The sequence below is a fragment of the Myotis daubentonii genome, chromosome 18 (genome assembly GCF_963259705.1).
Source record: "Myotis daubentonii chromosome 18, mMyoDau2.1, whole genome shotgun sequence".
Taxonomy (NCBI): domain Eukaryota; kingdom Metazoa; phylum Chordata; class Mammalia; order Chiroptera; family Vespertilionidae; genus Myotis; species Myotis daubentonii.
In genome coordinates, this window is record NC_081857.1 from 30,737,508 (window position 1) to 30,762,121 (window position 24,614).

The window sequence follows — 24,614 nt, forward strand, 5'->3', positions numbered from 1 at the left end:
ACCGTTGGAGGGCTGGACTATAGTTTAAGAAAAAACTATGAACAAATTCCTATGCATATTGCACATATCTTATTTTGAAATAAAAAAACAAAATGGGAACAAATACAATATTTGTATTTGCATGTGGCCCGCGGGCCGTAGTTTGAGGACCCCTGCCTTATACCATGCATTATATTAGATGATTTACATAAAATAAACGTCAACAATTGGGAGCAATACTATTATTCCCATCTCATAGATGAGCAAACTGAAGCATAGAAAAATAAATAATTTATCCAGAATTACATTGTGAATGGCAGGCAGATTCAGGATTTACACTAGGTCCGTTTGGTTTCAAATCTATGCTCTTAAGTGTTTCCTATTTGCTAGTAAAGACTATGTAAAAATACATACGTGGTTAATTGGAAGTTACTGACTACCCTTTCCGGTCCGTTTTTCTCCCACTCTCACTCCAGAGTTTTCTTGCTCCTGTCCTCAAACCCTCAGGACCTCTTATTGCTACTTTGGGCTGAAACTGCAGGTGTCGGATTGCCGGTGTAACCGTGTAAGTCTTCCGATTGGCCGGAACCACCCACATCGCTGCTGTTGCTGTGTGGGGTGGACGTACCTCTTCTCATTTCCTGGGGGTGGTTCCAGGCTAGAGTGGCAGCTGTAGTAACCAATAGGCATGGGTATTGTCGGGCCAGGGGCCAATGAGGAATCCCCTGAGGGAGAAGGGGATCATTCGGTTGAGGATGTAAGCACCGGAGGAACATGGGGCTGTACCAGAGGTGGCGGCGGCTCCGGCTCCCAGGGTTACAAGCCTGCGGGCTACACACGGCGCTTGAGGTACCCCAAAGTTCCGAACCCCCCAAAGCCCAAGGTATAGGTTCTCAACCCAGCCTGACCCGCCCTGCTCCCGCCCTACTCCCGCCCTGAGTTCTGAACCGGCTACTCTGGCCTTTTTTAAAAATTAATACGTTTTTATTGATTTCAGAGAGGAAGGGAGAGAAAAGAGGGATAGAGACATCAATGATGAGAGAGCATCATTGATTGACTGCCTCCTGGACGCCCCACACTGGGGATGGAGCCCACAATCCGGCCTGTGCCCTGACCGGGAGTTGAACTATGACCTCCTGGTTCATAGGTCGATGCCCAACCGCTGAGCCACTGCGGCCGCCGTTTGAAGCGCTTTTTCCCAGGGTCAACCGCCGGCGGAGCCAGGACTCCTACCGTAGGGCCCTGGAGCATCCATTCCTTTTAAAGCATGGTTCTCAGCCTTGGCTGCACATTAGAATCGCCTGGAAATCTTTTTAAAATCCTGATTCTGGGCCCCATCCGGAAATTCTGTTTCTTTGTGATGAGGTGGGGCCACAACATGAGTAACAAAGAAACAGAATTTCCGGAGGACGAGGCCCGGAAATCAGGATTTTAAAAGATTCCCAGGTGATTCTAATGTGCAGCCCAGGCTGAGAACCACTGCTTTAAAGACTAGAGATTAGGACCCCGGCCACCTCAATGCCCTCATCTCCCACCATCCCCAATCCCAGGAATAACTGATGGGACCTGTGTTGCCTCCTAACGTCCTTCCCTCCAGGCAGCTGTGCCGGCGCCTCCACCCTGTTTGGTAGAGCGGCTTGGCCTTTTTGAGGAGCTATGGGCTGCGCAGGTGAAGAGGTTAGCAGGCATGGCACAGAAGGAACCCCGGACTATTAGGGTCGCGCTCCCCGGAGGACGGAGAGTGGAGGCCGTGGCATGGACCACAACCCCTTACCAGCTGGCCCAGCAGATCAGGTACCAGGCCCCATCTCTACCTGCCAGTATCACTCTGCCCCCTCTGCGCCCTCTGCACCCGAGCAGAGAGCGAAACTCTGCTGTTTCTGTTCCACGCCATCAAGATGCTTTAACTACCGGTTCGGTTTTTTATCTGTGTTAGTTCAGAGCCTCTGTCCTTGCTCTGTTGTCCTCGGGGGAGGAGGGAGGAGAAACAGTAGGTTCTACTGCTCTGGTAACACAGTCCCCCTTTGCAAGTTGAGTCCCTCTTTTTCCAGGTGGGTTGTAACCCTCTCATTTTCTTTGTCTCCACCCCGTCCCCCTTGTTGAAGTTCAACCCTGGCAAATACTGCAGTGGCCGCCCAAGTGAATGGGGAACCTTATGACCTGGAGCGGCCCTTGGAGACAGATTCTGACCTCAGATTTCTGACGTTTGATTCTGCAGAGGGGAAAGCAGTAAGTGTCTTCTTCGTCACAAATACAGTGGCTGCTAAACTGAGATATTTAAGTGGGTGTTCCTAACATTTCTTTTGCCTGAGTTTTTCCATTTTCACTTGGGAGGGAGACTTACTGCAGATGGCTTAACTGTTCCTAGCTAAGCTGGAAACTTATGATGAGAGTTTTTACTCAGCCTAGGTCTCTCGCAGGCAGACATCATTTGTGTTAGTGAAAGGGAGAAGTAATAAGCTGAAAACAGGAGGATATTGAGATACCCAGTATAAGTGATCTGTAGCAAATATTTAATTTTAACGTGGCTTCCACAACTGAGCATAACCACCACGCCTCGTCCCCATTTTGTCCTCTTCATGTCAGCTTAGGTAATGTGGACCTCATGTATTAGGATGCAGAAAAATTGAGTTCTCATGTCATTTATTTACAAATGACCAAATCCGAAAGCAGTGGTTGCATCACACTGGACTCCTGGGCTGGGGGCAAGAAAAAGGACCCAAAGACTGAGCGGAGCCTTTAAGAGGCAGTCTTACCAGAGTAGCTTACTCTGAAGCCCTATGAGATGTTACAGGAGAGCAAAGGAAGCTGCCCGGCTTCCTCTGACCAGCAGCCCTGAGGAGTGGGGTAGGAGGGTACGCTCTTCTGTGCACCGATTCTACTGACCTCTGCTTTCTTTTCTATTTTTTTTCCTTGTCACTATGTAATGGTCACCACCTCTGGGTGGTTGACAGTTATTCCTAGAAGAGCCATACTGGTTTCCCACCAGCTTCTTGGAGGAGAGGATCCAGAGCGAGGGGGTAAGGGAGAAGGTTAGGACTCACGAACTTCTTTCCTGTGAACCAGGTGTTCTGGCATTCCAGCGCCCATGTCCTGGGGGCAGCGGCTGAACAGCTCCTAGGGGCTGTCCTCTGCCGAGGGCCCAGCACAGAGTGTGGCTTCTACCATGATTTCTTCCTGGGAAAGGAACGGTGAGCAGTGCAAGGAAGGGGGAGAATGATGGTTCCTTCTGTGAGACTTCACCTTTTTCCCCAGGTGTTTTTGAGGTATAATTGACAAAATTGTAGTATTTTTAGTGTGTAGTGTGATAATTTGATATTCGTATACATTGTGAAAGGATTCCCACAATCTAGTTAACTAACCCATCACCTCACATTTTTTGTGTTGTTTTTTTGTTAATCCTCACCTGAGGATATTTTTTCCATCGCTTTTCATGAGGAGTGGTAGAGAGAGAGAAACATAAATGTGAGAGAGACATGGACTGGTTGCCTCCTGCACACATTCTCACTGGAGATGGGGAGCAAACCTGTAATCCAGGTACGTGCCTGGGACCAGGAATCGAACCTGAGCCCCTTTGACGCTCTAACCACTGAGCAACCAGCTGGGACGACCTCACCTTTTTTTTTTTTTTTTTTAAATATATATCTTTATTGATTTCAGAGAGGAAGGGAGAGGGAAAGAGAGATAGAAACATCAATGATGAGGGAAACATCATTGATTGGCTGCCTTCTGCACGTCCCCTACTGGAGATCAAGCCTGCAACCCAGGCATGTGCCCTTGATCAGAATCGAACCTGGGACTCTTCAATCCATAGGCCGACGCTCTTTCCACTGAGCTAAACCAGCTAGGGCACAACCTCACCTTTTTTATTGTGAGAACACTTAAGGTCTGTTAGCAAATAGCAAATTTCAACTATACAATACAGAATTATCAAAATTATTAACTATAGTCACCATGCTATGCATTAGCTCCTCAGACCTTATTCATCTTATAACTGAAAGGTTGTACCCTGTTATTGGAGTGTTTTCTGAGGCCCTTTTCTGGGGTCTAGGGCATGTTCAATTTGGAGGAGCAAGCTGGGGGAAGGGCCTCCAGGCCTGATATGTTATTTTAGTACCACCTTCTCCATTAGTCCATGTTCTTTCTCTTCTAATTCTGCTTGAAACACCTTCTCTAGCCTTTAGGAGTTCTTCAACTTTTATTTCATTCTCCATTACTATTGCTTTAATTTTGTCCATCCAGATTGCCTGCACTCAACTTTTTAAAAAATATATATTTTTATTGATTTTAGAGAGGAAGGAAGAGGGAGAGAAATGTTAATGATGAGAGGAAATCATTATTGGCTGCCTCCTGCATGCCCCGCCTACTGGGGATGGAACCTGCAATTCGGGCATGTGCCTGGGAATCGAACCCGGGACCCTTCAGTCTACAGGCTGACTGAGCCAAGCCAGTTCGGGCTGCACTCAACTTTTAATTTCATACATAGAGCATTTGCTCCAGCTATGAAATTTGTACCTGATTTCCTGTTAGAGCAAATAATTCTAGATGTTTCTGGAGGGCAGGATTTCACCCCCTAGCCAACAGGTATGCCACCCAGGTGATGCTTCTTAGAGGGTGCAAACCAACCAGTTCTCATCTTCCCAGGACTATCCGGGGCTCAGAGCTGCCTGTTTTGGAGCGAATTTGCCAAAAACTTGCAGCTGCTGCTCAGCCCTTCCGGAGGCTAGAGGCTTCCCGGGATCAGCTTCGCCAGCTCTTCAAGGTGGGTTGGAAACACACAGTCTTAGGAGGAAGACCAGAGGCCTGCGGGACGAGGTGGCTCTCCCTCGTCAGTCCCAGAGGTGATGGGATAAAGACTTGTCTTCACTCATCCCTTCTTCCAGGATAACCCTTTTAAGCTCCGCCTGATTGAGGAGAAAGTGACGGGTCCGACAGCAACAGTTTATGGGTGAGAGTGGTCAAGACGGAGAAATGGGGAGGTGGGGCGGCACTGACAAGGCCAGAGGGGGCTAAGGGAAAGGAGACAGAAGCTAATCTGTTGCTCCAGAAAAAGAAAGGGGACTGGGAATTGATTTTTATCCCCCGTTGCTCTCTCTGTGGAACACGTTTCTTTACTTCCTCTTTCCGTCAGCTAAAGGCCAGGAGAGGGAGAAAACTAAAAACTCGGGAATTTGGAGATCACTAATGGCCCCTCTTCCTCCCAGGTGTGGCATGTTGGTGGATCTTTGCCGGGGCCCCCACCTTCGGCATACTGGACAGATTGGAGGGCTGAAGCTGCTCACGGTCAGTTGTGGGGACAGGGTTAGGTGGAAATTCCCGTTTTCACTGGAGTAGCGGGGGGTTGGGAAGATAGTTCTCTCAGCCCCATCCGTGCTCTGACAGTGAGCAGGGAATCCAGAGGGAGAAAGACACTTAGTCCCTGCCTTCTAGAAACGGAGTCTGATGGCAGATCCTGGACACAGGAACCAACTCAGTTTCCATAATTGGACATCAACGCTAAGGGAGACGGGGTGGGAGGGCGTGGACAGGCTGGACAAGGTCTTACACGGCCGACTCCTGTGGGTAGAGAAGATGGGGAATACTGTTCGACAGGCACGGGGGGAATACTCTAAGTCAAGGGCGTGTCTTTTATGAAAACTCTGTTTCTGGGCAAGGTGAGTTATTAGAATGGGAGCAGAGGGCGAGGGGAGCGGCAGCTAGGTAGAACAAAAAGCGCCGGACTGAAAGCCTGGCTCTGCCATTAAGGATGTGTGTGGCCTGGGTACATCTCCTCACCTATTTCCCCATCTATTGAAAGAGACGGTTAATTCCTGCCAGTAAACCCACACCCAGAGCCAGAACCAACGAATGCAGGAGGAAGTGTTTGAGGGAAAGTTAAAAGTGCTATAAAGTGCAGGCTGTTTCTTATTAGTACTGTTCCAGGAAAGGGCAAGCAGAGGCAGGTGATCTCATGGGCAGAGATAGGGAAGAGTGTGGGAGGTTGGTAAGGGGGTGGGTGGATGACACTTGACCAGATCCTCAGGTTAACCTCCTGAGCAATCATTGATTAGAAGGGGAGGAACGAAGGCCGGGGGTGCTGGCAGGCAGCAGTGAGATTGCTCAGGATAATGTTAGGCCTGAGTGGGACGTATGTAGAAATCAAGAACCGGCACTTTCAAGGCTATGAGCATCACATGCGCCGTCTGAAGGAGCAGCCTGTGGTGTTGGTGGGAAAGTGGTGCATAACTGTGAAGCTCACACTGAGGTTTGCCAGAGAGGTCGGGTGGCTTCAGCCTCATCCTCCCATGGACTCCCTGTGCCCCTCGCAGAACTCGTCATCCTTATGGAAGGCCTCAGGGGCCCCCGAGACGCTGCAGAGGGTGTCCGGGGTTTCCTTCCCCACAGCAGAGGAGCTGAGGGCCTGGGAAGAATGGAGGAAGGAGGCAGAGTCACGGGACCACCGGCGCATCGGGAAGGTGCAGGGACTGGGGAGGGGGGCGATGGGAAGGGTTGGGACAAGGTGAAGGAACGTGATTGTGACGCTGGGAGCAGACTCAGAATCCAGCAGACTGAGCGGCTCCACCCTGTTTCCTCTGGTGCCAAAGCCCCTGCTTCCCCCCGTGAAGTGACACTGCCATTCCCGACCAGGAACAGGAGCTCTTCTTCTTCCATGAGCTGAGTCCCGGCAGCTGCTTCTTCCTGCCCCGGGGGACGAGGGTGCACAATGCCCTGGTGTCTTTCATCAGGGTAAGGGGGACCCAGCCAGGGAGGAAGACCAGGGAGGGGCTGGGGGCCTAGAAGAAGTCAAGTGTTAAAAGGGGGATTAGAAGCATAAACATAAATATTGTAAAGTGCTGGTGATTTTTATTGAGATACTAGAAATGTGTGGTCTACATTGGGGAACATAGAGAGTTAATATGGTATTTAGTAGGTTGTGACTGTGATCAGCATGACTGAGGGCCCAGGAGAATCACACAGCTGCCCCCTCCCTTTCCCTCCCCCAGTCACTTTGACCTTCCATGTCTGTCCCCTCCTTTCCAGGCCGAGTACACCCGCCGTGGTTTCTCAGAAGTAAAAACACCCATACTGTTTTCTACGAAACTCTGGGAACTGTCGGGACACTGGGAGCATTATCAGGAAGACATGTTTGCCCTGCAGTCCCCAGGCTCTGACAGGCCCACCAGCTCCCAGAGTGACCACTCTACCAGCCATCCCACAGACACGCTCGCCCTCAAGCCCATGAACTGCCCTGCACACTGGTGAGCTGGAGCCAGAGGCCTGGGTCCTCCAGGGCTGAGGCCAGGCACCCAGGCTGCTAAATATTAAGTGACAGGAAGCATCTGGGAAGAGTACTGGGCACCTGATTGGAGTCTTGAATCTGCCTCTAGCTGACCATGTGAATTTGGGAAGATCATTGTACCACTCTAAGCCTCAGTGTCCTTACGGTACCATCAGGGGTTTGGAGTTGCTGCCTAAGGTTTTTTTCCCAACTCAGCACCTGTCACAGCACAGGCGCACAGTAAATGATGTCTGTTGTTATTGAGAAAATCCCTTTGAGTCACACAGGGCTCCGACTGTGATGATGGGGATTGGCAGGACTCAGGCCACGGCAGGCCGGAGGGGTCCTTAGACGAAGGTGCAGGGAGAGGAAGCACGCCCACTGGGCAGAGGAGAGTCTTCGGGAGCTAGTTCTCCCTGTGGCACTGACCCCTTCCCACCCCAATCTCAGCCTGATGTTCGCCCACCGGCCCCGATCCTGGCGAGAGCTGCCCCTGCGACTGGCAGACTTTGGTGCCCTTCACAGGGCCGAGGCCTCGGGCAGCCTGGGAGGACTGACCCGGCTGCGGTGCTTCCAGCAGGATGATGCTCACATCTTCTGTGCACCGGACCAGGTGGCTCCCCCCTCCATCAGGCATTTCTAACCTCCGCCCTTCCCCCATGAGCCACCAACATTCCTGACCTCAGTTGCCCTCTTTAGATACTACCGTTCGGCTACGTGCTATCCCCAACTTTCCTCTCTGTTTTTGCCCTCTGTTTGCCCCAAACCACCCTCACCCCAGAGCTCTGTCTAGCTCACACCCTCCCTCCCTGACTTCGTCCCCAGCTGGAAGCAGAGATCCGGGGCTGCCTGGACTTCCTCCGCTCTGTCTATGCTGTCCTGGGCTTCTCCTTCCGCCTGGCACTGTCCACCCGGCCGGCTGGCTTCCTGGGAGAGCCCTGCCTCTGGGACCAGGCTGAGCAGGTGAGCAGGTGGTAGGGAATCGGGGGTAAACCCCTCTCCGATGGAAGGGGGACAGTTGGGAGTCAGGGTCCTCAGGAGAGGCATGTGTGGAGGCGCTCGGTGCGGGGTTGGAGGGATGTGCTGCTCACAGTCCTCTTGTTTCACTCCCTCTAAAGGTCCTTCAACAGGCCCTGGAAGGGTTTGGAGAACCCTGGGACCTCCACCCTGGAGATGGTGCCTTCTATGGGCCTAAGGTAAGCTGGGGACTTTGGATAGAGTTTCATTTTTTGTTTTATTAAGTATTTAATAGATAAAAAGGAATTTTTTTAACTTGTGTATAAAGAGGAGTGATGCAGTCCCTGCCCCCATGGGACTTACTGTCTGTGAGGACTGTGGGTGGCAGGCGCTAAGGGAGCTTGCGATTCAGGAGGGTCGGAAAGGCTTCCTGCAGGACTCTTTCTAATGCAAAACGTGATTGTTGGCCAAGTAAAGAGGTGTTTCAGGAGGGAGAGTGGAGGCAAGGCTGGGGGAGGGTGGGAACTGACTCACGTGGTGAGTTGGAAGAAGTGAAAGAATCGGGGAGGAGGGGAGAGAACTGAAAAGTTTATCTGCTGTGTTTAGTGAAAAGGCTGTTAGTTTTTGTTGGTTGGTTGGTTGTTACCAGTGATTGTATTTGAGAAATCAGAATTACATGCAGACAGAAAAAAATTGGTTATTAAAACCACTACATTATAAAATTTTTTGCAATGTTTTAAACATTTCCAATCATACAAGTAATAAAGATTTTAAAAACTGTATAGCCAGGCCAGTGTACTCAGTGGTTGAGTGTAGACCTATGAACTAGGAGGTCATGGTTCAATTCTAGGTCAGGGCACATAACAGGTTGCAGGCTGGATCCCCAGTGTGGGGTGTGCAGAAGGCAGCCGATCAATGATTCTCATTATTGATGTTTCTATCTCTCCCTCTCCCTCTCTGAAATCAATAAAAAATAACTTAAAATAAAAAAGTCATGAATGGCAAAGTACTGCCTCAAAACATACTGAATTCATATATGTTAATAATACCATAATGAATTCATGCTAGATATAAACTCAGGTTACCAATTAGGTTGAAGCAAATTTTAGAGCTATTTTTTAAAAATATATTTTGTTGATTTTTTACAGAGAGGAAGGGAGAGGGATAGAGTTAGAAACATCGATGAGAGAGAAACATAGATCAGCTGCCTCCTGCACACCCCCTACTGGGGATGTGCCCGAAACCAAGGTACATGCCCTTGACCGGAATCGAACCTGGGACCTTTCAGTTTGCAGGCCGACGCTCTATCCACTGAGCCAAACCGGTTAGGGCTAGAGCTATTTTTATAAGACAAATAAATGTACTTCATGATAAAGGCACAGCAGGATCTAAAAAAAAATGATACATTTATCACAAAATTCAAACTCCCTTAACCATTCAAACTCCCTTAACCATTAACAACCCAGGACAGTAAAATTTTCTTGGAAACTTTTTTAAAGGCTTGATTTAACATGCCAGGAAAATGTTATTTTTCCATTAAGATACGTTATGAAAATTGACGTGAGGTCAGTTTCACACCTGGAATTAACAACCCCTAGCAAAAGTACCAGCTGCTAATAATGTTAACTTATATATAACTTAGCTACATGTTAAAATAGACAACTGTTGGTGCAAGTCTGCTTATGAAGGCAGTGCTCTGGATGTGTCTTCTCACAAATGGGCAAACAGGTTTCATTATTAATGAATTCTACAATAATCCTGAATTAATTAAACAAGGTCCAACAATATGGTTTCTTCAAGAGGAATATCGAAGAATAAGAAATCTATAGTATACCGTGTGGGCAAAAGTGGGTTTTATGTGCCTTACAAACAACTGTGAGCCACTTGTGCCCCACCCTGTATTTTGTTATGAGCAGTGAATTTCAGGAGCAGTGAATTTCAGGAGCAGTGAATTTCAGAACGTCCTGTTGGTTAGTGCTTAGTTTACCGAGGCTTGACCCCCACAGAGGCAAGCTATGTGACCCTTTGCATGAAGAACCTTTTTGTATATGTGGCAGCATGAAGCAGGGAGAGTCACAGACAAGAAAAGTCTCATCATAACAGGCTAGGATTGACAGAGATGAGTGGGTACAACAGGTAGTGGCAGCTTCTCTAACAAGCTCGGGCCAGGAATGTTCTGCTCAACTGCAAGTGCGGTAACCTTTGGTGCAGCTCTGGTAAAAGCACTTGCCAGCAAAGCATATTGGTAAAAGCTTGCTGCTTCATGCAGCCCAAGAAGAGGCAGAGCAGTGAGCTGTGAACAAGCGAGAAGCCACATTGCTGGGCCCAGTGGATTGGTCATCTGAATTGCACTGCGCCTGCCCCTTGAGGACGCTGTCTGGCACAGAAAAGAGCAGAGCTGGGTTTCTAGAAAGACCAGAGCGAAGGCATAGCTCAAGGCTGTTAGGTTTTGCAGGCCATTTTTGGTAAAGTGGAGAGTGAGGGTGGAGGAAGGGAGGGAATGAATGAACCTAACTCTTTCAAGAACTTTGGCTGTTACACAGGCAAAAGAGAATTACTAAGGGCCTGAGTCGTCAAAATGTTTATGAAGGGCGAGACTTGAGAATTTTAAATGCTGTAATGAGAGGGTGCCTGTTGGGGTTAGGGAGGAGTTGAAGTTGTGGAAGGGGTTTCAGTGAGGGAAGTTCTACTGAAGTGTGGCTTTGAGAGTCCTCCACCAAAGGAACAACCTTTGCCATTCTTTGGGGCCTACAGAAAGGCTGGGGTAGGTGCAGGAAGTTCATAGGTGTGGTTATAGGATTTGAAACATTTCCCATCTCAAGACATTGTCTGAATTTTCCATGAAATAGGGGAAAGAGTCATTTGGTGAGATGGGAATGGGGGAGAGGAGTTTTCAGTGAGGGAGGTGAACCCTGAAGAGAGAAGGGAAAGCTTGACAATCCTTGAGAACAGGACACAGCTGGTCAAGGCAGCCACAGACTTGGGGGCGGCAGCAAGGGTCCAGCTGAGGTTGAAACAGGGAGGTGGGTGGCGTCAGTCGTTTTGCATCTGTGTGGTGTGTGCCATGTTGGGTAGCGCTGAGCCGTTCTGTTAAGAGCCAAGGAGGTGGGAGGGGAGGGTGCCACCAGGGGAGTTTGCCATGTGGATGTGATGGAGGAACAATGATGTCGGGAACCTGGGAGAGTGGGTACAGCTGCCTGGGGAAGAATCAAAGGCGGGAGGGGCCTGTGAACTGGAAGAAAAAGAAGCATTAAGGAACCTGGACATTGAAGAGCTACTAGCAGGAGTAATTGTCAAAGCTAGAAAACCAAGAGACGTATCAGAGCAGGGTGGACCGTTCCAGAGGTGCAGCCATTCTGGGCAAGGACAGGACAAGGCTGTAGCCACAGTGTGGGTGAAGGTCTCTGAGATGAGGCGCTCGAGGAATTGAGAGACCAGGGAGTGGATGGGTCAGTCATGTGGATGTGGGTGTCCCCTAATATAACACCACTGAGTCCCTGCCGGAGTCCCCGCTGAGTCTGGCACAGCTGGGTGACAGTCTCTCAGAGCAGCCTGGGGCATGGGTAGGTGGAAAGGGGGTGGCAGTGGCTCTGGTTTCTCGCAGGCCTCCCCTCTCTCCTCCAGATTGACGTGCACCTCCATGATGCCCTGGGTCGGCCCCATCAGTGCGGGACAATCCAGCTTGACTTCCAGCTGCCCCTGAGATTTGACCTCCAGTACAAAGGGTACAGAGCCTTGTCCGGACAAGTTCCCTTTTCCCGCGGCTGCCCATGGGATCACTGGAGAACAGCTTCCCCTTCTCCCTTTGGCCCTGAAAGTAACCAATCCTCCACACCCTCCCCTGCTGAGCCTGAATAGTTCTATTAGAACTGGCAGGTGATCTTTTTTTTTTTTTTTTTTTTAAATATATTTTATTGATTTTTTTTTTTTACAGAGAGGAAGGGAGAGAGATAGTTAGAAACATCGATGAGAGAGAAACATCGATCAGCTGCCTCCTGCACATCTCCCACTGGGGATATGCCCGCAACCCAGGCACATGCCCCGGACCGGAATCGAACCCGGGACCCCTCAGTCCGCAGGCCGACGCTCTATCCACTGAGCCAAACCGGTTTCGGCGGCAGGTGATCTTGATTGCACAATTTGTGCTACTTCCTCTATTCCATCCACTTTCCTTTTTCCCTCTAGGCGAGCCGGGGCCCCAGAGCGTCCAGTCCTCATTCACCGAGCAGTTCTGGGTTCTGTGGAAAGGATGCTGGGAGTGTTGGCGGAGAGCTGTGGGGGGAGATGGTGAGACCCCCGACTCCAGACTTCTGTTCTGAGTCAGGCATGACAGTGCATGCCCCAGACCCTGCCCCTTCAGGCTCCAGCTTCTGTTTCCTGCTCCAGTCTGCTCGCTGCAGCCACCCTCATGGTCAGAGCCAGAATGAGTCATTTGTCCTCTTCTTCTCTCCCAACAGGCCGCTGTGGCTGTCCCCATTCCAGGTGATGGTCATCCCAGTGGGGAACGAGCAGGAGGACTATGCCAGGGAGGTGAGGAGTTGGGGGTCAGGACAGGGCTGAAGCAAGACTAATAGGAACCTGAGCAAATGCCTAGGAAGAGACCACCTGGGGTGGGAGAGGCGCAAGCACTTGGAACCACAAGGCTGGGCTCAGATGGCTGCTGGCCTGTGTGCTGGGAATTCCACACCTGAGAAACAAACTGGTCCCTCCTGGTGGAGATGTGTGACATTAAATCAGCTTACATGAAAGGCTGACAACAGAGCACAAAAAGGGGTTGGATAAATGTTGCTTTTCCTTTGCTTTCTAGAGAGAAGTAAGGCTCTGGGCTGGCCCCGCGTCGAGCAGCTGGTTGGGTAGAGTGTAGCCAGAAGCAGGCAGGCCAGGGAGTCTGCAGGCTGGGCTCCAGCAGGAGGCAGACAAGCCGCGGGGCGAGGGCAGGGCCTCCGTGTGGAGACAGTGAGGAGGGGTGTCTGTGAGACCCCAAGAGCCCTGAGGCAGAGGAAGGGGGAACAGATGGGGCTTTGGTATCAGACTGTTCTACTCCTCAACCTTCCATTAAATTAAGTTCCTATCGCCAAACCTCTGCCCAGGTACAGCAGAGCCTGCAGGCGGCGGGGCTGGTCGGAGACCTGGACGCTGACTCCGGGCAGACCCTCAGCCGGAGAGTCCGCGGGGCCCAGCTCACCAACTACAATTTTCAGTTTGGTGAGTGACAGCTCAAGCACCCGCCCTGTACACTGTCCTCATTTTTATTAAGTTTGGTCATCTGCATATTTGGCTTAATTGGGGCTCAGTTCCTGAGCTGGACAGGAGCCAGGATTCAGGATGCCTGAGCCATTTGGACCATAGTTTTCTTCACCCCGACAGCTACCTCTGACCCACAGAACAGTGTTCTTCTGACCCTTCATCGCTGTCTGTTAGGTTAATTCACCAAGGGCGTGCCAGAGAGAAAGGGACAGGAAGGGTTAATAAGGCCTTAATTAGTTAGCTTTGTTTATTCTAGACCTAGATGGAGTCAGCCCTCCTGGATGAGGAGAAAGGCCTTATGGAGACAAGTATAGCTCTGCCTGTTCCTTTTTTCATTTTCCAATAAAAGCCAGGAGCAGACCGTCCTCAGCCAGATAACCTGATTCTCTAGTTCTGCACACCCACTCGTGCTGCCAGCGCTTGGAGCAAGCTGCCCACAGCCCCGTGGACTCGCCGAGCCTCCACCACTGCCACTTCCCCTTTCTCTGGTATTCACACACACAGGTGCACACACACTTCCTCTGGGTCAGCTGATTTTTGTCTTGCTCTGGCTGACCCCTGGGCTCCTGACCTGAAATAGCTTCTTATCTCCTCAGCACGAGCAGGGACCTGAAGGGCAAGAACCAGTAAAATATCGTCCCCGTACCACATCTGGGCTTTGTTCTCACCCTTTCTAAAGATTTAGGTTAGATCGCTTCAGTTTCTGCATAGCAAAGGGAGACCCCAGGTGGGTTACATCTGCCCTGAGATACCGACCCCCCTCTACTTGCAGTGGTTGGCCAGAAAGAGCAGAGCAACAGAACAGTGAGCGTTCGGACGCGAGACAATCGTCGGCTTGGAGAACGGGACTTGACAGAGGCTGTGGGGCGGCTGCTGGAGCTGCAGAACACCAGGGTCCCAAATGCCGAGGAAATTTTCTGAGCGTTTGCATAGTCATGTGACAGACCTGCAGGAGCCACCAGCCTCTCCGAACACAGGAGGGGCCAACCTAACGGACAGAGTCTGGAGTCCCAGACCCTTTAGAACTTGTGTGGAGGCCTGAATCTACTCTTTGGAAAGAGATTTGATGTGGAGGAAGCCACAGCTGCTGCATGTGAGGAGAGCGAAACAGCATAATAAACCTAAAGCGCTGAGGTTGTGTGGTCATCTCTGACTCCTGATGGGGGATAAAAGGATTTTGACTTCGCCTTCCTCTCTTGTCCCAGGGCGATGGGGAGAGTGAAGAGGGACCGCCCCCCCTGGCCAGGTGCTCTGCTGGTTGGAGCATCATCCTGGGCACCGAAAGGCGGTGGGTTGGATTCCTGGTCAGGGCACATACCCAGGTTGCAGGTTCGATCCCTGGTTGGGGTGCACGCAGGAGGCAACCAATTGATGTTTCCCATATGGATGTTTCCCAAATTAAGGGACAACCCAGGCTCTGGCCAGTTAGCTCAGTTGGTTAGAGTGTTATCCTGATGCGCCAAGGTTGCAGGTTCAATCCCTGGTCAGGACACATAACAAGAATCAATGGATGAGTCCTAGCTGGTGTGGCTCAATGGATAGAGCATCGACCCTGAGACTGAAGGGTTCCCGGGTTCAATTCCAGTCAAGGGCACGTACCTTGGTCGCAGGTTCCCCGGCCCTGGTCGGGGCTCATGCAGGAGGCAACCAATCCATGTTCTCTCTCACATCGATGTTTCTCTTTGTCCCTCTCCCTTCCACTCTAAAAAAAGCAATGGAAAAATGTCCTCGGGTGAGGATTAACAGCAACAAAAATCAACCAATGAATGCATAGACAAGTGGAACAAAACAATACCTCCCTCCCTCTCTCAAATCAATAAAAGAAAAAAATTAATAAAAAGGGCAGCCCAGGCCTCTCCCTGGTTAGGGAGCCCCTAGGGTAGGTGTCCTGTTCCCACTCTAAACTCCTTAGTGCCCGTGTCCCCAGCCCCAATTCAGCAGGTTGTCAGTTCCCTTCACCTGCAAACAGAGAAACTGAGGCACCAAATAAATGTTCAAACATCTTGGGGTCACAAAAATGTTCCCCTCTCATTACCCCCATTCTTCTCAATCCTCTCAGGATGCCTCAGGGTGAGTTTGGGAGGAGTGGCTGCCGGAGGGGGAGCAGCTGGGCCTGAGTCACGCAGGAAGCTGAGGAGGGCGGGAGCTGTGCCCACATCACCATATAAAAGGAAGGGGCCGGCCTGAGTGCGCTACCCGGAGCAGCAACCAGAGGAGCGGGTTCCCAGCAGCCCGGCCTCTGCTCCAGATCTACCTGAGGAGACACCTCCTGAGTGGCCACTGGCCAGTCCTTGCCCCAGGATGGGCACCATGTTCGGAGCAGCCTTGGTCTTGGCCTGTTTGGCTGTTACTTCTATAGCCTCTGAAGGAGGTGAGTTGGGGTTGGAGTGAGCCCTTGGGAAGGGGTCCTGGCCAGCGTGGGCCTGGGCCTGAGTCCAGCCATCCCAGGTGGCTCATCGCCAGCAGGTTGATTCTCCGATTGCTCCTGCTGTCAAGCAGGCCCAAGGTGGGCCTGGGACCGAAGCCCTGAAGCAGGGAGGGCTCAGAGCACAGGAGGGGCGGCTAGAGGCTGCTGCTGCTCGAGATTGTGCCTAGTGATTGCTGCCAAGGAACCCAAACTTGGAGTCAAAGGCCACCTGGGGCGGGGGTGGGGAGGTGGACTCGCTGAGGGAGGCCTCTGCCTGAGGGAGGTGTATGTGGGACCAATTAGGCAGTGGAAAGTGGAAGGAGGGCCCCCAGGCGGCTCGAAACCAATTTGCTGACCTAGAGTCTGGACTACCTCCCTGCCTGGTTGGGAGAAGAGTTGAAAGGGTGCCCGTGCCCCGGGGACTGGACACAGCTGCCCTCGAGCACACACACCTGCCCGCGTGGATGCTGGACAAACGCTCCCGAGGGAAGCTGTGGGGAGCAGCACAGCTCTCGTCTGTCTGCAAAGGCCCCTCTCCCCTCTCGCTGCCCCTCCTGGGTCCTAGGCTTCGTGAGTGCAGGTCAGCCAGGCGATTCCTTTCCCTGTGGCTGAGGGCGCTCAGCCTCAGTCCGGAGTCATCGCAGTGCCCCCTCCTCAATGGACACCTAAGCTAAGGAGGACCTGGGCGTAGCTAAGGTGAAGGAAGCTTAGACTTCTGGGCAGGCGTCTGGTCAGAAGGCCCTGGAACAGGAGGGTCCTCTCCCTCTGAAGACGAGGGGAGCACCACCGCAGAGCGGCGGAGGGAGGGCCGCCCCGAAGTCCCGAGGGAGTGACCCTGACAGGAGAGGAGGGCCTCCCTCCCCGGCCCCATCGGCCCCTTCTCTCAGGCCCGGGCTGGGGAGACCCTAGGCTGTGCGTCTGATGGGGGTGAGGCTGTCAGAGTATCCGGGCTTGCTCAGAGCCCAGTGACGCACCCCAGGAGTGTTTGGGGGATGGATTAGGGGACATGGGGCAGGAGCAGTAAGGAGAGGCTGCTGGTGTCTTCGTCCTCTTTCCTGTGCTCAGAGCCAGGAAGGGGCTCTCAAAACCACCCTGACTCACCCTTCCTCACTCCAGGCTTCAAACCTTCAAGTCAGAGGGAGTTGGGGCCAGAGTACCTTCAAGAAGGTACGAGTTTGGGGGAGTGGCATGGGATTAGGGGTCAAGTAGGAGCTGTAGGCACTGACTGTCTCCCTTCTCGCCTCTAGTTGGCTATGCAGCACCCCCTTCCCCACCCCTGACACGAGCCCGCCCCAGGGATCACCCTGACGTCTTTCTGCATGACCCTGACTTTGAGGGACAGAGTGAAGGTAAGTCCACCCCTTCCCCCTCTGGGTATCGAGTCTGGCTTCCTGCCCCCCCCCCCGCACCCCCATCTTCAGGGAGGGAGGGGAGCAGGCCTTGTCCTGTCTCCTCACCTGGCTCGAAGGAGGGGGCTCCTCACACACTCCCCTTTTGCAGTGCAGCCCTTTTCCTCCTTTGACCAAGAGGAGCAGCTGTTCTCTCCCCAGCTCCTTGTGAGGAGTGGTGAGTGCTGGCCCGTTCCCGCGCCTCCAGCCCACTCTCCTCTTGCTGGCATCAGTCTGATCCTTGTCCTTTGTGTCCTCCCCCTCAGGATCCCTCTCTCTCTCGGGAAGCCAGCCAGAGGATCCCACTGGCCCCGGGAGAGTCGTCCCCGTCCAGGAAGAACTGCCCCCGCCCCAGGGCCCTATTGAACAGAAGGAAAGTAAGTGCCTCCCTCTTCTCTTTACCCTTCGGCCTGCCCCTGGCTCTGGGGGCTCTGCCACTGACTAGCTGCGTAAACGTGGGTAAGTCACCTCTCCAAGCCTTAGTTTCTTCATCTGTCACACTGGGGAAATAATACCTATTTTATAAAGTTAGGAGATCAACTGGCATAAGAATAGAAACTATTTTCACTTGCTTCTCTACTGAGTCCCTCTCTATGAATAGGAACTGGCCAGGTACCCCTCTTTTAGAGAGCGCCTTCCCAATGTGAGTTTTGCTTACGCGTCTTCTCCCACCTCAGTGGACGCACCACCGTTCCCAGCACAGGAGGAGAGGACCAACCCACCTAAGCAGGGAGAGGGTGAGTGACAGCTCTAGTCTGTCCCCCTGCTTTAGTGTCAGGACCCTGCAGAGGGGTTCAGGGAGCCTGAGCTTGAGACGCAGTGCAGGGAGCAGGCCTGACTTAGGAGGACAATAATGGTGACACCTTTCATGCCTCGGTTCTCTTTTCCTTTCAGCTACTCAGTCTGAAGGTAAGAGCCACAAATTCCTTTCTTTCTCCTCCCCCATATCCTCTCAATCCTTTCTCCTCAACCCCAAGTTCTTCCAATCCTCCCAACTCATTCAGCCTTTCTCTGCCCCTCCACGCGATCCGCCTGCCCACTTGGTTTTCCCGACTTTAGAAAAGCCAGCTCCCGTCTCGCAGCACGGTCCAGGCCAGCACTGCCAACCGGGCCGACCCCAAAGGTGCTGGGGCCAACGGCTGGATGGCTTCCCTCCTGGGCGGCCTTCTCCAGACAACCTAGACCAGATCTGCCTTCCTACTCGTCAACACGTGGTGTATGGCCCTTGGGACCTGCCACAGTCTGGCTACTCCCACCTTAGTCGCCAGGGTGAGACCCTCAATATGCTGGAGACTGGATATTCCCGCTGCTGCCGCTGCCACTACTATGCAAAGCGTATGGATTGTGCAAAACTTGTGGTAAGGATCGGACGGGTAGTCCTAGTGTGTCCTTTAAGCCCCAGACAGTATGTGTGTGTTTTAAGGACTGGAGGCCGAGGCCTGGGTGTGCAGAAACCTCCTTGGTCCTGTGTTGGAGAGCGGAGGCAGTCTCTGCTGCTTTCCGACCTCACTGCCCAGAGTCCTTCCCTGGAGCCTGGGAGGAAGACAGGAATGTGGACGAGGGCTGCTAGGCTGACCCGCCCTTCTTCTCTAGTGGGAGAACGCAATGAACCAGTACTGTGAGGCCGAGTTTTCGGTCAAGACCCGAGCCCACTGGTGCTGCAAACAGCAGGGGGAGGCTCGGTTCTCCTGCTTCGAGGAGGAAGCTCCCCGGCCACACTACCAGCTCCAGGCCGGGCCCAGCCCCCAGCCTGTTATATCCATGGGCCTTGAGCTGCCTTTCCCCCCGGGGGTGCCTACACTGGACAATATCAAGAACATCTGCCACGCAAGACGCTTCCGCTCGGTGCCACGCAACCTCCCACCTACTGACCGCCTCCAAAGGCAGCTGCAGGCTCTGACCCGGCTGGAGGGGGAGCTCCAGCGCTGCTGCCGGCGGGGGAATAACCACACCTGTGCATGGAAGGCTGTAAGTGGGCGTCCCAGCCCCCCCGGAGAGCCCGTCTGCCTGCCTGCCCACCTCTGACCTCTGATCCCGCTGGTCCGTTCCTCCACGTGCCTCCCCACTGTGAACACGTTTACCCGTCCGTCTGCTTGTGAATGTCCGCCCATCCGTTGTGTTCGTCACCTGAGTCTGTTCGTCTTGAGCCTTCATCCTGTACTCCCGGCCTCGTCCACCCGTGGTCCCACACGTGTACCTGTCTGCCATCCGTCCATCCATCCAGCTCTGGCCTCACCCAACCCCCTCCATCTACCGGTCCAGCTCATCTCCCGTGGCCAGCTCCGAACCTCACCTGTGCTTCCACCTTCCACCTCCCCAACCTCACACATCCACAGCTGCCTCCTTGCCCTCTGGTTCTTTGTCCTTCTCTTTTGGCACCTGGGGTTGGGAGTCCCTCTCCTTATAGCGTGGGCAACAAGGGAAGTGGCGGGTGAGGAGAGAAGGGGCCAGGTGTCCAGTCTTTTGACTTCCCTCTTTCTGGCTAACAGTGGGAGGATTCCCTTGATGGATACTGTGAGCGAGAACTGGCTATAAAGACCCACCACCACTCCTGTTGCCGGTACCCTCCTAGTCCTCAACGCGATGAATGCTTTGCCCAAAAGGCACCCTACCCCAACTATGACCGGGATCTCTTGACCATTGACCTCAGCCGAGTCACCCCCAACCTCATGGACTATCTCTGTGGAAACCAAAGAGTTATCTCCAAGTAGTAAGTCTTGTACAATTCCTCCCAACTCTCTTCCCTTCCCCCAAATCTCCTTTTGGGACATCCTCTGGGGCACTCTTGGCAAGATCAAAATCATGGTCTCCAAGCACCATTTTTATTGCCTGGGGTTTCCTGAAGACCCTGACCCCTGCCCCTTTCCCTCCATAGTAAACAGATTCCTGGGCTCATCCGAAACCTGACTGACCGCTGCTGTGACCTGCCCCTTCCAGAGCAAGCCTGCTGTGCCGAGGAGGAGGTGAGTGTGGGTGCAGGGAGTCACAGTCTCCAAGGGAATGCAGGGGAGGGGAGGGAGATGGCCAGACCTGGAGGCTACCCCTACTTTTAGCACCTCAAAACAGCCCACAGAAATAATGAGGACTAGGGGGGAGAGATTTTTCTTGGTTCCAGAAGTCCTCTTTCCTGACCTGACCTGCTCCCCACTGCTACATTCCTGTGAAGCTCCAGCCTTTGCAGATATGCACATCTGTCCATCACAGGAAGTCTAGCTGTGCAAGGGAGCCTTGCATTCTCTCTGGGACCCAGGAAGAGAGCAGCAGAAGCTGAAGGAAGGGCAACTTTGGGCACCCAAGTATCCATGCCTGACCTTTCACAACCCCCTCCCTCACCATCTCTGCTTTCTTCTTCCCATACATCAGAAAACATCTTTCATCAGTGACCTGTGTGGTCCCCAACGTAACTTCTGGCGAGACCCTGCCTTCTGCTGTAGAATGAATCCTGGGGATGAACAGACCAACTGCTTCAACATTAATTACCTGAAGAATGTGGCTCTAGTGGCTGGGGACTCAGGGGATGCCAAGGGCCAGGGGAAACACGACCCAACTCAGGAAACAAATACCAGCCCCCCCTCTGAGCCCCAGGAAAAGTGAGTCACCCCAGAGCCTTGAAGGATCAGATTGGGTGAACCCCACCCCACCCCGCCCTCCTTGACTACGCATTGCAGTAAACACCTCGGGATTTGGTGTCCTCATTGTCTCACATACAAACACACCCTCCTAAGCCTGGCTGCTGGCATTTTCTTCAGTGACTGAACCCTGAGGACCACTGCCCTGCCCTCACGGAGCAGAAGTCATCCCACGGGCTGTGATGGAACCATAAATAAATGGCTTAACTTCACTATTTGTCATCTTGAATTTATTCACATATTTTAAAAGGATGGTCACCTTTTTAAATAGCTATCAAGATTCAGAAGTGAAAAAGATGTGGTCCATGTCCTTGGTGCACCCCCAAAATATCACATCCCTGCCTGACACTTAAAAAAATTTTTTTAATTGATTTCAAAGGGGGAGGGGAAGGGAGAATGAGATAGAAACAGCAATGATGAGAGAGAATCACTGATCCGCTGCCTCCTGCACATGTCACACTGGAGATCGGACCCGCAACCCAGGCATGTGCCTTGACTGGGAATTGAACCATGACCTCTTGGTTCATAGGTTGACACTCAACCACTGGCCACACCAGCTGGGCTGCCTGGCACTTTTTAATTTTCACTTTTGATCTGTGGAGTCCATATATTGATTCATTCAATATCCATCTATTGAACTACCAGTGTCCACTGTGCCAGTCCCTTCCGTCAGGTCACTCACATTCCAGGTACCTCGCAGGTGCGGTAAGCAGTGTGGCACAGCACAGCCAGGGTGCCCGTCTGCTCAGGGCCCACAGGGGGGAGAAGGGCTGCGGGCAGGACGGTGCACTGGGCAAGGCCTCAGAGTGAGGTCGAGCTTCTCCAGGGGTGAAACAGAGGGTACAAGGGGCCGGGGCGTCCAGGCAGAAGGGTCACCTCAAGCAGAAGCGCAAAGCTGAAAGGGCCTGACTCCGGTGCTGACCCTCTGAGAGGTGACCGGATAAGCAGGAGCTCGTCACGAATGCCTCGTCCACATGCTTTAAAGTGGATCTCGGCGCCTGTGCCCTGGAGGGTGACGGCAGTTTCAGGCAGAGAATGTGTTCAGATTTGCCTTTTGCAAAGTCTAAGTGGCAGCCAGCCAGGCAACTACCTGGGTGGCCAGTTGGGAGCATATCTGGCCAAAGGCGACGGGAGGAGGCTCTAGCGGCCCGGGGGCCGGATCCAGCCGTTTGAAATGAATAAAACTTAAAAAAAAAAGGCCGTACCCTTTTATGTAATGATGTTTACTTTGAATTTATATTAGTTCACACAAACACTCCATCCATGCTTTTGTTCCGGCCCTCCGGTCCAGTTTAAGAACCCATTGTGGCCCTCGAGTCAAAAAGTTTGCCCACCCCTGCAGCCGCCAGACCTAAAATGGACCACAGGGCGGCGGGACAGCCCTCGGAGGCCAGAGCTGAAAACACCGGAATGAAGACTCGAGTCTGGGGAGACTCCGCTGTCAGCACAACAGCCCAGAAAACGGGACTTCCCGGCCAGGTTAAGACAAACCTGGGTGGACAAGCTGAGCCCCGGCAGCTCTCAGGCCGACATCGCTGCTCCCCTCCTCACAGCCTTTTGTTTATTATTTATATTTTGACGGGATGCAAGCAGCATCTTAGTGGCTCCTTCACCAGTCCGTCAGCACGGGAGCCAATGAGCGAGCGAGATCCGCATTGGGCCCCACCCCTTCATCAGACGCCCTACTTCCCCGCTTAGGTGCGACCGGCATCACGCTCTCTCAAAACGTCACTGCGCCTGAGCGGATATCCGGCGTCGCTCGGCCCAGCGCTAGGACCCAGGGACTGGGCACGGGGAGGCGGGGCCAGCTCTACCCCCCCCCCCACACCCCCCCAACTCCTTAGTCGCAGCCGGAGTTCTGAGGCGCTCGTAGGGGGTTTGGGGGTGGGGGTGGGGGCTGAAACCCAACGGGTGAAGGGACAGGCGGGCGATCAGTGAATGAGGCTTTAGGCTGCATTTGCGAAACGCAGCGGCAGGTGCTGGCCCGGTCCGTAAGGAGCAGGGCCACTGCCCCAACCTCTAGGAGTTTGCAGTCTCCCAGGGAGGAGAGGAGGGGACCCGGTCAGCAACTATAAGCTAGGAAAGAATAGCAGGGCTGCCCTGGCCCGTGTCGCGCAGTGGTTGGAGCGATGGCCCGAGCACCGCGGAGTCGCGGGTTCAATTCCTGGTCAAGAGCATGTAGCTGGGTTGCAGGGCGAGTCCCGGCCCCTTGGGAGCGCCTGTGGGAGGCAACCAATTGATATGCCTCCCCCCCCCCCCCCGCCCCCCATGTTCTCTCTCTTCCCCTCCCTCCCTCTTTTCCACTCTCTGAAAAGCAATGGGGAAAATATCCTTGGGTGAGGATTAACGACAAGAATATCAGGGCTAAGTAGTTGTAAGCATCATGAGCTGAGTTAAAGGAAGTCATTCTCGCTGGGGGTCTGCGAACTAGTAAATGGAAGAGGTGCTTTGGGTAGAGCCTGGAAGCATGGATAGGATTGCCGTTAGTTCCCAGGAAAGGCGGGCGTGTTACCCTTTACTGCAGTTGTGTAGATAAGCTATTAAAACATGATTCATTAAGTCCAGGGGCGCTGGATAGCCGAGTCAGAGTCCCACACGACTTGGGGGGGCCGGAGTTCAGGCTTGAGTAGGATGTTGCTGGAAGGAAAAGGGAGGTTTGCAAAGCCCTGTACGTGTACCAAGTTCAGCCGGAGTAAAACAGAATGTCCGCTTTGTATCAGGCAAAGTGCTAAGTATTCTGGCTAAAACACCCTCCTCAGGGATTTTCAGCTCTGTGGAGACTCCAATGTCCCAGCCTGGCTTTCGGGGACCTCTTGGAGGAGGCCATAGAGCAGGAAGTGTGGTGGGTATATTTGAGGAGCCACTGAGCAGTCTAAATGGTGTGGGGGAGCAGCCAGGCATGAGGTCAGCGATTTAGACTGAGTCATGCTCGCTGGGAGACCTTGGACCAGAAGCCATGCCAGCCTGGCAGTGAGCACCTGCGAAGGACTGCGAAAGAAAAGTCATGTGAACAAACACCCTCAAGGGGTAGCCCAGTGGGTTAGAGCATCATCTGCGTACACCAAGGTTGCAGGTTCGATCCCCAGTCAGGGCACATACAAGCATCAACCGATGAGTGCAGAAATAAGTGGAACGACAAATCACAATCTCTCTCTCCCTCCCTCTCGCCCTGTCTGTCATCATGAAATTTTTAAAGAAAAGTGACGTGAACGGATTTTTTTAAAAGTTGAATTAAATGGACAAACAGGTGAATAGGAATAGATGAGCTGAAGAGGGTAGAGACAAGAGATCAGTTCAGAGGTTGAAACTGTAATTTTTTAAATTTTTTAAAAATTATTTTGCCCTAACTGGTTTGGCTCAGTGGATAGAGCATCGGCCTGTGGACTGAAGGGTCCCGGGTTCGATTCCGGTCAAGGGCATGTACCTTGGTTGCAGGCACATCCCCAGTGGGAGGTGTGCAGGAGGCAGCTGAGCGATGTTTCTCTCTCATCGATGTTTCTAGCTCTGTACCCTCTCCTTTCCTCTCTGTGAAAAATCAATAAAATATATTTTAAAAAATTATTTTGATCTATTTTAGCTCTTTAAACGTGTTTCTGTGCCCTAAATCAGCAGCCTTTTAGGCAGGACACTTAGATACCACAAATTCAGCTTGCTCAGAAACAAACTCCTCTGGGTTCATGAGAAGATGTGAAGAAGAAAATACAGCAATAAGTGAGTTGTAGAATCTAGGTGGTAAGTGTATGAGCTGT

At 52.5% G+C, this 24,614-nt stretch overlaps 2 protein-coding genes across 9 annotated transcripts; both read left to right on the top strand.

Annotated features, from left to right (window-relative positions):
- Positions 1-671: 671 nt before the first annotated feature.
- TARS2 (threonyl-tRNA synthetase 2, mitochondrial) lies at positions 672-14,575 on the top strand. Of its 4 annotated transcripts, XM_059673190.1 has the most exons (18): positions 672-828; positions 1,577-1,773; positions 2,085-2,208; positions 3,046-3,170; positions 4,624-4,741; positions 4,863-4,927; positions 5,184-5,262; positions 6,288-6,434; positions 6,607-6,705; positions 7,000-7,217; positions 7,688-7,850; positions 8,063-8,200; positions 8,356-8,433; positions 11,819-11,919; positions 12,380-12,481; positions 12,652-12,724; positions 13,285-13,399; positions 14,214-14,575. In XM_059673190.1, the coding sequence occupies exons 1-18, from the start codon at positions 754-756 to the stop codon at positions 14,360-14,362; spliced, it is 2,166 nt and encodes a 721-aa protein (XP_059529173.1). In that variant the 5' UTR covers positions 672-753; the 3' UTR covers positions 14,363-14,575. The 4 variants fall into 4 exon arrangements, with proteins under 4 accessions (XP_059529173.1, XP_059529175.1, XP_059529174.1 ...); XM_059673192.1 differs by lacking the exon at positions 12,652-12,724; XM_059673191.1 differs by lacking the exon at positions 6,288-6,434.
- Positions 14,576-15,622: 1,047 nt separating this feature from the next.
- On the top strand, positions 15,623-21,077 carry ECM1 (extracellular matrix protein 1). Of its 5 annotated transcripts, XM_059673194.1 has the most exons (12): positions 15,623-15,812; positions 16,965-17,015; positions 17,096-17,197; positions 17,349-17,414; positions 17,503-17,613; positions 17,914-17,973; positions 18,131-18,145; positions 18,296-18,594; positions 18,830-19,204; positions 19,726-19,946; positions 20,112-20,199; positions 20,600-21,077. In XM_059673194.1, exons 1-12 carry the CDS (start codon positions 15,743-15,745, stop codon positions 20,828-20,830), a joined length of 1,689 nt encoding a protein of 562 aa, XP_059529177.1. In that variant the 5' UTR covers positions 15,623-15,742; the 3' UTR covers positions 20,831-21,077. The 5 variants fall into 5 exon arrangements, with proteins under 5 accessions (XP_059529177.1, XP_059529182.1, XP_059529179.1 ...); XM_059673199.1 differs by lacking the exon at positions 18,830-19,204; XM_059673196.1 differs by lacking the exon at positions 17,914-17,973.
- The last annotated feature ends 3,537 nt before the right edge of the window (positions 21,078-24,614 follow it).